At 37.3% G+C, this 11,997-nt stretch overlaps 1 protein-coding gene across 1 annotated transcript; it reads right to left on the bottom strand.

The window, feature by feature from the left end:
- Positions 1–182: 182 nt before the first annotated feature.
- ostn (osteocrin) lies at positions 183–6,628 on the bottom strand (the record flags this gene model as incomplete). Its single annotated transcript, XM_079822988.1, has 3 exons — positions 183–267; positions 5,187–5,407; positions 6,530–6,628. 3 exons carry the CDS (start codon positions 6,626–6,628, stop codon positions 183–185), a joined length of 405 nt encoding a protein of 134 aa, XP_079679114.1.
- Positions 6,629–11,997: the final 5,369 nt, after the last annotated feature.

Raw genomic sequence — 11,997 nt, 5'->3', positions numbered from 1 at the left:
CAACATTCTTCAAAATATATTTTTCTGTGTTCAACAGAAGAAAGAAACTTATACAGGTTTGGAACAAATTGAGGGTGATGAAGTAATGATAACATGTTAATTTTTGGGTGAACCATGCCTTTAAATGAGACTAATGGTTGATTTTACGTACCTGTTTGTCGGGGCGTGGTCGAAGGCGGAGTCTATCCTCGGCTGCTGGGAAGACGACCCACGCCAATCCGGTCAATCGGGACGCTGACTCGTCGCCGCGGCAACTCAACCACCTTCCTGCAGACATAACGAAAAGAAACCGGACACTTCCTTCAGATTACTGCCTAGTTGCGCACTCACAATGGATTGCCGTTTTATTCCCGTTTCCTTTACACACTGCCCAGTGGAAAGACACGTAAGCATATAAAAATGAAGCTGAGGCGAGTATCACAATGAATGGATATGTAAAAAAAAAATGATGGAAGCCAAAGGTAAATCATAATCATAGCCTATTCCCCTGGTTACAACAGACAATGTTTAACCCTATAGTCCCCGATCAAAAATGCATGTTTGAGCTGTTTTAACTGAAAGCAACTTGCACTGACATATCTTACAATACAAAACAAAACTGTAGCCTATCTGTGTCATTGTTTTGTGTTGAGATTTAATACCCTAATTGAATTCAGATTAATACTGGTTTAACCTAAGCCCTGTCTGTGAAACTGGGCCACTAAATCATAATTAAGAGTCGAAATTATAACATACCAAGTCACATAGGCTACCAAATCAGTCACAGTGATTCTGCCAAGTAAGACATGTTCTGGGATTAACATCCTGTCTGAAAACATAGTTCTAACCATACCCCAACCTTTAACCCTACCCATAACTTGTCCTATAAAATCAGAGGGAAATATATAGGTGAATAACACTGATGTGGTTGTAAGCCTAAACTTGAAATAAACTGTAAACTTGTCCCTCAAATCTGATTAATTGTTTAGATGCTGATCTCTTAAGGTGATGGTGAAATCACCTTAACCCTATTAAGTCATAGTGACTTATGCTTCGTTCCTGGCAGGTTTTTGAGCCCGTAAGTTACGACTTCAAACCACGACTTTGTAGCGTTCCAGGCAAAGTCACGCCAAACTGTCGGAGGGCAAGGAATTGTGGTAGCTAGATGTAAACAAAGCATGGCGGACCGTACGGGGCTTATGCTCATTTACAATCATTTCTATCGCCAAATGTGCTTACTCCTTGCTTATTTGAGGAAAACAGAGGAGAAAAAAACGGTGCATAAGGCAAGAGAAGCTGTTATTTCTTTTATTTTACGTTATTCGTGTACGACTCAGTGTTAATTTTGACAGCAAATTTTGATTTAGTTTTAGTCATAGTCTTTTGACTAAAATGACATTTAGTTTTAGTCATATTTTATTCACCTTAATTTCTTTTTAGTGTTAGTCTAGTTTTAGTCGACTAAATATCATACTATTTTAGTCGACTAGATATACAGTAGTTTTAGTCTCCTAAAATCGAATGAGTTTAGTTCAATTGTAATACATTAAGCATTTAAGCATTACATAACCGACTGTCACTTGAACTGACATTTTGACATAATTTTGTTTTTGACATTAAATATACACGAAACAGCTCAATTCACTTTTTTGTTTGTTTTTTAAAAACATCTATATAGTTTTTATAACTTTGTATTTCTGTTTTAGTTAGTAGGCCATATCAGGTTAAGCTAAAGCTTCCAATAAGTTTATTTTTATTTTTATTTCAGTTAACATTTATTTAATTTCAAGTAATGAAATTTTTTTTTTAATGGTTTTAGTTAACTATTATAACCCTGATACTTTATTGAATATGTGTTAAATACTGGTCTTTCCTCCTGACTGTGAATTAAATGGGAATCCAATTAAATACAGTTTATTGTGTAACCAAAAACGAATATATAATGCGTGACTTTTAATTACAAACAAGCTCGAAATACACATTGACTCTTAGGGCCCTATTTTAACGATCTGAAACGCAAGTGTCAAAGCGCGAAGCGCAAGTAACTTTGTGGGCGGGTCTCGGCGCTGTTGCTATTTTCCCGGCGGGATAAATGGCTCTTGCGCCCGGCGCAAATCTAAAATGGGTTGGTCTGAAGTAGCTTCATTATTCATAGGTGTGGTTTGGGCGTAACGTGAATAAACCAATCCGAGCCTCATCCAACATTCCCTTTAAAAGCAGGTGCGCAAGTTCCATTATGGATTGCTATTATAATGGCGTATTTACCAGGCGCACGCCAGGAGGGGTTCACAGCCGAGGAAACTGATGTGCTTGTAAGAGCAGTGAAAGACAGAGAAGTGAAGTTGTAATGTTGTACATTATGGTAAAGGTGATTTCACAGTCTTTTTTTTTTCAGTCTTTCAGTTTTTTAGTCGATTTTTTTTCCTGGTTCTTGACGGACAAACCAATTTGTCAGATGTCCTTATATACATATATGTCTTGCCACTATTGGGCAAACAGGTCTTATCCTTAATTATTACAATTAGCCTGAATCATTTGTAAGCTAGATTTATGCCTATTTTTTCACATCTTCGTGGCACACCACAATTATTTCCGTCATCTCATGTGTTAATATTTTTTTAGTGTAACAATTTATGATTTGCAAAAATAACTGTTGCATCTGTGTAGATTACATGAGCAAAGTGTATGCGCGTTGTGCACGCTATAGGCTACATTATGGTCAAGCATGCGCCCTTAAAATATAATGAACAACGCGCAACGCGCCACTGACTTTAGACTAGGTTTTTTCTGGTCAGTGGCGCAATTGTTTAATTGAACAGCAAAATAGCACCAGGGATTGTTTGCGCCGGAACACGCCTCCTTTTTTGCGCTGAACCGCCCAGGTAGCGCAAGTTCATTCACTAGTTTAGCGACGTGCTTCTGTGGAGGGAAAAGCGCGCTTTGCGCGGGTGCAAAATAGGAATGACACATGCGTCGGTGTACAAAGTCAATTGCGCTGGGTGCAAGATAGGGCCCTTAGTTTGAAATGCGCCTTACAGTTGCAGGAGCTCATTCAAGTTCTGGAGATAAAATATGCGTTGTTACAACCGTCTAAAACATATGACTATATAAACATCGTAAAGTAAACATTGTCATTATTCATCAGCATTGGTTCATAAACAATTGCCTGGCATAAATGTGCGCTATTCATTGATTGTGAGCCGCTCTGGATCGCTGTATTGGGGATGCGTGTGCCTGTAGAAGCGCAACAGCAACAATCAAATGTGCGCATCTGTTACACAGGACATCAGTTCTGACTGGATCTCTTTCCTAATCGTCCCTCCCTAACATTTTCGTCTTGTTTTTATTTGTTGACGAAAATGACAGTTTTTGTCATCCAACACTAGTTTTTATTTAGTTATCGTCTCGTTTTCGTCAGTGAAAAAAGGTTGTTGACGAAAATTATGACAAATTATTCGTCAACAAAATTCACACTGGTACGACTTTCATAAACACCGCATCTGTAGGGGCTGCCATTGTTGGTTTGCGGGCTATGAGACGTCAGAACGCGTAACTGGGAGTACTTTGATCTAATACGAGTTCACGGGTGAGAAGTCACAGGTTTGATTGCCGTTCCAGTGCACTTTCACAGGTAGAAGGTTTGAAAAACGCAGGTTACGGGTTGCCTGGAAAGCGGCATTAGTATGTCATAATTATGATTTACTTATTATGTGACTGAAATGGGCTTCTATACAAAATAGAAAGTCCTATGTTAATATGCTGTGTTATATAGAATGTACACATCGCACATTTTACATTACTTTTGCTAAAATGAGAATTAGGCCTATATGACTATATGCCCACAATGCAATGGACAACTTGCACTCGGTGCACTCAACTTGAGCTTCCATTTCCAATGTGAAGAATGAACTGGAATTCCTGGGATGATTTTTAACATATTTTTTTTTCATCATCATTTCATCAGACATTGAATACAGAGTATACAACGCATTTAGTAAGTAGTAAGCTAGTTTTCCATTACTATAAGTAATAGCTTATTACTTTTAGGTGCCAACCTATTTTTGATCTATGGATATATCTCAAATTTTGCAGCTCATGGTTTTCTCCTGGAAGATGCAATTATACGACATGATCTAGTAAAAGTCTAGTAACAGAATCCAACATTTGCTTTTGAGATGAATATATTGACTGAGGATACACATTATGGAGTGGTTTCGTGAGCTTTCATCCTGTGTTTATCAGGCTCATGTGAGATGGATTGGAGTGTTGAGATTTGATAAAGCGTGGTGTGGTGCTTTCGCTGCTGTTCTTGGCTTCTGTCCTGATCTTATCAAGTGCTGAGGATCATTCAGATAGAGCCTTGTCAGAGCCTCAGGCCATGCTGAGTTGCACTGCGTGTCCCGTCCGGCAGGAAGATCAAATCATTCACAGAGATAAAACAGTTTTGATCATTGACTGGAAGTCCAATGCTACAGTCATCAGCACAGTTGGACCGTCCGTTCCCGTAAGTCAGTATCAGACACTTATTATGTCATACAAAACCTCAATCCACACCACGGTGACTCCACCCAAGAAATAGAAGTAACTTTAACTGTGGGCTACAGACAAAACATTAATTGCACTTAGTGAACTGTAAAAACACAAACATGCTCACACAAAACTGTCAAGCTGTGAATGACAGACTTCAGCCAATGAAAACTGTATGCGTTTGAGCCACGGCCAATCAAAGCTACTTATGGTTCATCATCCGTTCGGGATCGCAGCAAATCAGAAGTGTTTGTTTTGTACGTTTTTCAGACTTAAATTCACAGTGCTGTATATTGTATGTACTTATGATGTTATTTTATTCTCTCCTTCCCTTTACTTGAAGTTCATGTTTGAACGCAATTCACATCATATGACAGATCCATAATTGTATATCTCCTTTTTATTTTTTCTGAACTTAAAACTATCTCCGTTTGCTGCATGGTCCTTTTTATTAACAAGAGAGACGGATCTCTTATACATATTAAGGACTATAATACATATATGGGATATTTCAATGGGATTTGTAATTGTGTGATGTATTCTGTTTATGTGGGGGGAAAAAATCTAAATTTATTTTAATATTTTATTAAATATTTTATTATTTATACCTGTTATAAATACTTTTCACTTCTTTTTCCAAACTAAAAGAAAAGTGTTTCCTCTTTCTCTTGCCCCTCTACCTTTGCTTGTTGTTTTTGGGATCCATGGTGCTGATTGACAGGCGGTCAAGAGGTGTGTTGGATCCGGGGAAGCTCCGTTTCCTCTTGGTCTCGATGACATCGTTCTCCAGTCGGACCAGCTGGACGTGCAGGAGGTGTTTAGCGTTCACGGCTCCTGAGGTCTTCTGCTCGGTTTGGCCTTGCTGGACACTGCGGCCCTCCACGACGGATGATTCCACATACTAGATCAAAATGAGGAAATGCATGGTAGTATTACATTTTCAAAATTGTCAGTAAAATCAGTCTTCCCCCCAAAAATTGCTCTTTTCCCTGATGGAAAGTTCATTTTAACACAATTTTAAGGTGGTAAACTGATTTTACATGGTTTTTAGCTGAACATACACACACATGCATTTATATATTTAAGAGAAATGTGTTATATTTATATACAAAATATTTATATTTATTTATATATACAGTATACATGCAAATATTTCTTAAATACATGTATGTGTATGCATTCAAATGTACATAATAATTATACACAGTACACACATATGTATTATGTAAATACAAACTTTTTTGGACTATTTTGGATGTGATTAATCGCGAGATATAATATACACTGCAAAAAATGCTTTTCTTACTTAGTATTTTTGTCTTGTTTTCAGTTCACATATCTAAAAAATCTTACATTAAGAAGCATTTACTAGACAAGCAAAAGTTTTTGTCTTGTTTTGGGGGAAAATAACTCAAAATTAAGGGAGTTTTTGCTTAAAATAAGCAAAATAATCTGCCAATGGGGTAAGCAAAATAATCTTTTGTTTGAATTAAGATTTTGCTTACCCCATTGGCAGATTATTTTGCTTGTCTAGTAAATGCTTCTTAATGTAAGATTTTTTAGATATTTGGACTGAAAACAAGACAAAAATACTATGTAAGAAAAGCATTTTTTGCAGTGTATACAGCCTGTACCTTAGTGATTAACTTGTAACCTTTAAAGGTGCAATAGTACAGTTGGTTCCTTTTATGCCATATTGAGGAAAAAGCAGAGTGGCAGACTGGGTGACCCAGTGGGTCAGTTCTCAGACGGGCTGACAGGTAGCTCATGTTCATAAGAAGACGGCAATGGTAACCTCCTGTGGTGTCTCTCTAGGGGAAACCCCACTGTATTTATAGAGCACTCAGACTGATGACAATTTATATCAACTGTCACTTGTAGCAGTTTATTTCATCACATACATGTGTTGTTTGAAGACAGGCAGAGTGAAGTTCCCTTACAAGACACGTACTATAATCTAACTTTAATCTCTCTGTCTCTGTCTCTCTATATATATTTGAATATCAGCGAGACCTGGACTTACCTCTGGTCTTTCTTGGGGTATGTGAAGACTTTCCACACTGCAGTGGAACAAGGTCAGTGTCAGCAGACCAGAGAGCAGCACACATCCACAGCCCAGCATCTACAACACAAAATTAACGTGATTACTGACAATCATATACATGTATACTACCATTAAAGTGTTTGGGGTCGGTCAGATTTTTAAATGTTGCTGAAAAAAGTCTCTAAGGCACACCAAGGTTGCATTTATTTGATAAAAAATACAGTAAACCACTGATATTGTGAAATAGCATTACAATTTAAAAAATATAATATTTTTTTTGGAAAATATTTTATAATGTAATTTATTCCTGTGATGCAAATCTGCATCATTACTTCAGTCTTCAGTGTCACATGGTCCTTCAGAAATGATGATTTGCTGCTCAAGAAACATTCATTATCATTTAAAATGTTGAAAACAATGCTGCCTAATATTTTATCTGGAAACCAAGATACCAAGAACCAACATTTATTTTCAGGATTCTTTGATGAATAGAAAGTTCAAAAGAGCATCTTTAGATAAATCTATCTATCTATCTATCTATCTATCTATCTATCTATCTATCTATCTATCTATCTATCATCTATCTATCTATCTATCTATCTATCTATCTATCTATCTATCTATCTATCTATCTATCTATCTATCTATCTATCTATCTATCTATCTATCGATCTATCTATCTAATTACAGTGATTAAAGTTTTTATGTTTCTGTGTCAGTGCTTTGTCAATTGAGCATGCACACACACACACACACACACACTCCAGCTTCAGCACCGTGTTGAATTACTGTGATACAGGGCGGTGTTTACATTCATCCAGACTCCATCTGTGAAAATACACTCTGACTGGGCGGTCCGGCAGCCGCGAGAGTGTGAGAATGCTTCTAACACACACCCTCTACACAAACACATGAACTCAGCCCAAACACACACTCTGACCTGCACCCCTACCTGTGTGTCCCCAAAACACACTCTTAACCAAACTTGCAAAAAAAAAAACATCCCCATGGCGGGACTGCACGTTACTGTCGTTTTGCATCACTTGAGCAAATGTTTTATAGTGCTGATGCATTTATTACAATAAATATATTTTATTTAAGAGAACTCCATTATCTTAGCTCTTTCACGCTTTTGTTTTTATTATTATTTCCAAAACCACCTTATTCAGATTATGATGATGCACTGAATTCTACATTTTGACTGCCGTCTGCTGGCAGTTGTGTTGAAATGCAGTGCACCAGCACCATTAAAAATGGCATTCATCTTTGTTAAATTTGTGACACTTTCTTTTAAACATAATTTATTGTTTGAAGTACTGAAGTCCAATGACTGGTAAATAACTAATAATAGGTTACAGATAGATAGATAGATAGATAGATAGATAGATAGATAGATAGATAGATAGATAGATAGATAGATAGATAGATAGATAGATAGATAGATAGATAGATAGATAGATAGATAGATAGATAGATAGATAGATAGATAGATAGATAGATAGATAGATAGATAGATGACAAAAATATCAACAATGCTAAATGTTTTATTTTTGAAATTCTGACCTTGATTTATCCATGATTTTATTAACTTTCTGTTGTCATTTTTACAGAAATATAACACATTTTCTCACCCAATATAAACACCTGCAACAGTATTTCTTCTAAAAAATGATTCAAAACTCTTTGGCAGGATTGGGTAGTATCTTTCCGAAATGCACCAATAATGCATTTTCACTCATTATTTGACCTAGAGTGTCCCGTCCTCAGTGTTTCAGGTCTGGTGCAGCACGACTGGGGAAATGCATTGTCCAGCAACATGGGCTAACTTTAGCATTTTCCGTCCCCAAAAATAAACAACTCCAGCCATCTCCCATTGCCCACACACACTTCACTGGACACCCTTCATGCGCACACACTCGCTCTCTCAAAGACACTCTCAACGGTTCTCTGATATCATTCATGATTTCACACCTCTGTGTCATTATTGCAGCAATGCAACATCAACAGGATGTTTCCGATACTGGTTCATCTGTAACCCTGGAGCTCAAACAAATTCACAGTTGCTTATCAAACAGCAGATTCTCTACCAACTAACCAGCGTTACTCTACAACAATCCCTAACAACTGTCTTTAAATACATCTTCAACACCTGTCTGCTCACCTTTCCACCCAAACACACACATACACACAGCCCAGTAGGAACATGAAGGTTGGTCTTTCTCCAAGGCTCCTTACCCTTAATCTGATTCGGTTTCAGTCACACAGGGAAGGACAGATGGACACCGTGCAGTTCCTGGAATTTCTCACGTTCTCTGCCTTTGCTGGTTCCTGCTGTTGTCTTTCCCGGTTTTATAGGCTCTCGTCTGGAATCTCCACTCCAATCGGTGGTCGCGATTGCTCTGACATCATTTCTGCAGGTTTTCCACTGTGGCTCGCCCTGAAGCCACTCTCCCCAGCTCTCTCATCCTCATTACGATTACAAACTAATAGCAACCCGTGGGAGCAGCTGGACACGTTTGAATGTGCGTGTACGTGTCACTTCTGTGTCTCTTTCTGTCCTTCTTTCTTGGCTTACACACACATACGTCGGCCAAAAGTGCCTGGAAGGTCAGCTTCTAACTGACAACCTGCTGTGTTTCCACAGGTTTAAAAGTGTGTGTGTGTGTGTTGGGAGTTCATTATGTGTAGGTGGTTTATCTCTCTCTGGCATATCTCTTGTGTATAAACTATACTCTATCTGTCCACATGAGTGAGTGTGTGTGTGTTAATGGTCGTTGATGACCTGCATCTTGTAATTCACTCACCGAGTCTTAACTGGGGAAAAGTGCTCATATCTCTCTCGGTCTGAGAAAGTTAGGTGGCGTTAGGTTGTGAAGAGTTCCCCAGCAGACTGCCTGTTCTCACACTATATTTATCTTCACACACAGAGCTCATCTCTCTTTACTCCCACTGTTAAATAAAGAGCAGACCGGGCAGGCCTGTCTACCACACCAAAATTTCCACAGAGACCCTACAACGATCCCTCTCTCTCTCATTCTCACTCTCTCCCTCACTAAGATGTTTTGGAAAATCAGAGGACACCAAAGAGGGAAATGTGTGTGATAGAATCAAAAGGTCTGTGCCTGTACAAGAACATTTTTATTTCTCTTTTATCAAGAGACTCAATCAGTTAAGTCAGTTTCTCTCCTTAGGAGATGTAAAAAAGGGTAATAAGACAATAGAGGACAATTGTCATTTGACAGCTACACACAGTAAGAGTGCAGAGCTAAAGTGAAAGTGGATTGCATAGCTTAGATTATTTAGGCTTGGAATAATTTGATGAAAAATGCTTGAGCTTGACTTCTGATTGCAGACATTGAAATCTTGCAAAAATCTGAGCATACTTTGATACTTCTAACTCAGATCCCTTGAAAATCTGAAGGAGGCACATGTGAGATTACTGGGGTCTTTTCTCAGGAAAAAAATACTGAGAAGCAGGAAACTTAAGTCAAATCATTTGTTCTATATTTTGCGTAGTGTGTGAACCACTCAGAATCTGTGAAAATGTGAATGATTTTAACTAAATAAAAGAGATCATACAAAATGCATGTTATTTTTTTATTTAGTACTGTCTAGAATAAGATATTTTACATACAAAATGTTTACATAGTCCACAAGACAAAAAAAGCTGAATTTATTAAAATAACCCAGTTCAAAAGTTTATGAACCATTGATTCTCAGTGCTGTGTGTTGTTCCCTGGATGATCCACGGCTGTTTTTTGTTTGTTTTGTGATGGTTGTTCTTGAGTCCCTTGTTTGTCCTGTGCAGTTAAACTGCCCAACGTTCTTCAGGAAAATCCTCCAGGTCCTGCACATTCTTCAGTTTTCCAGCTTCTTTTGCATATTTGAATCTCTCCAGCAGGGACTGTAGGATTTTGAGATCCATCTTTTCACACAGAGGACAATTAAAAAAGGTTCAAACATTCACTGATGCTCCAGAAGGAAACACGATGCATTAAGAGCTGGGGGTGAAAACTTTGGAGCAGGATGAAGATGTCCAAATGTTTATTTTGTTTAAATATTTTTTTATTTTATTTAGTACTGCCCTTCAGAAGCAACAGAAAATACTTGCATGTTTCCCAGAAGACAAATTGAGTACAATTTACCTTGATCTTCAAATTCAATAATTGTGTTTGAGTCCCTCAATTGTCCTCAGTGTGAAAAGATGGATCTCAAAATCATACAGTCACTGCTGGAGAGGGTTCAAATATGCAAAAGATGCTGGAAAACTAAAGAATGTGCAGGACCTGCCATGGGTCATCCAGAGAACGACACAGTAATGAAAATGAATGGTTCATAAACTTTTGAACAGGGTTATTTTAATAAATTGAGCTATTTTTTTCTCTCTATTTTTTTCTTTCTCACAGATTCTGCAAGTGGTTCACATACTTTTTCTTGCCACTGTATTTAAAAAATGGTGGTTGTTGATTGGATGGAGGTAAATTTGAATATGAGCTTGCAGTCGATTGGAAGAAAGGGCAGAAGTTTATTAATAATAATATAATTTTAATAGCGCCTTTTCAACACCCACACTCAAATAAATCTCTTTTCTCAAAAAAGCAGCGTCAAGTGGTTCCACACAACTATATTGAGTATTTTTTACAAATAACAATTTAGTTATATGAACAAAATAAATTCAAAGTAAAGCTGACAAAATTTCTTTGAGTGAATGTGAATTTGTCACTGTTATATGTCTGTTATACACAATATGTATATGTGCAGTTCGCTTAATAATGTTAAATTGATAAAAGTTCATTATGTTAGGTGAACACATTTATCGATTTAAATCGTCATATTAGATTAAGTAAACTGCAAAAATAACTAGTTGGACAAACTTTATTTATTGAGGGCAAGAATTCCATTCAATAAATGTGTGTATATGAGTGCCCACAGCCTGAACACAGGCACCACTCTTCTGCATAATGGTAACCACAAAATTACAGAAACTCCTCTAAATGTCCAACATAACTGAATATAACACTAACATAGACTAACAACATATTTCCCTTTACTGAAAAGCAACTAAAATATCACTTTAATCCCTAATTTTACACTCCTAATGCAGTCCCTTGCACAGCATGCTGGGAACTATAGATCCACTGCCCAGTTTGTTCTTTTCACTCAGCAATGTTAAGTTGACCGAACAAACACTTATTAAGTAAAGCTGACATTACTCATTTTTAGAAGAAACAACTCAAAAAATGTAAGTTAATGTAGTTTTTTTGAGTAATGTGAACAAGGATGATTTGAGTCCATCTAACAACAGTGAAAGTTCATTTCTTTGAGTGCAAGGTCGCTTTACAAAGATAGGTTTAAGTAACAGAAACAAATAAACATCAAAGCACAATACCAAATGTCAGTCCACATTTATTTCATTTCAGTGTACTAAATGATTGCAGAAGTCCAGC

This window comes from Gobio gobio (genome assembly GCF_949357685.1).
Source record: "Gobio gobio genome assembly, chromosome: 8".
In the NCBI taxonomy this organism is placed as follows: Eukaryota; Metazoa; Chordata; class Actinopteri; order Cypriniformes; family Gobionidae; genus Gobio; species Gobio gobio.
Note: the sequence above shows the minus strand (reverse complement) of the source record. Positions and strands in the feature narration are given on the sequence as shown.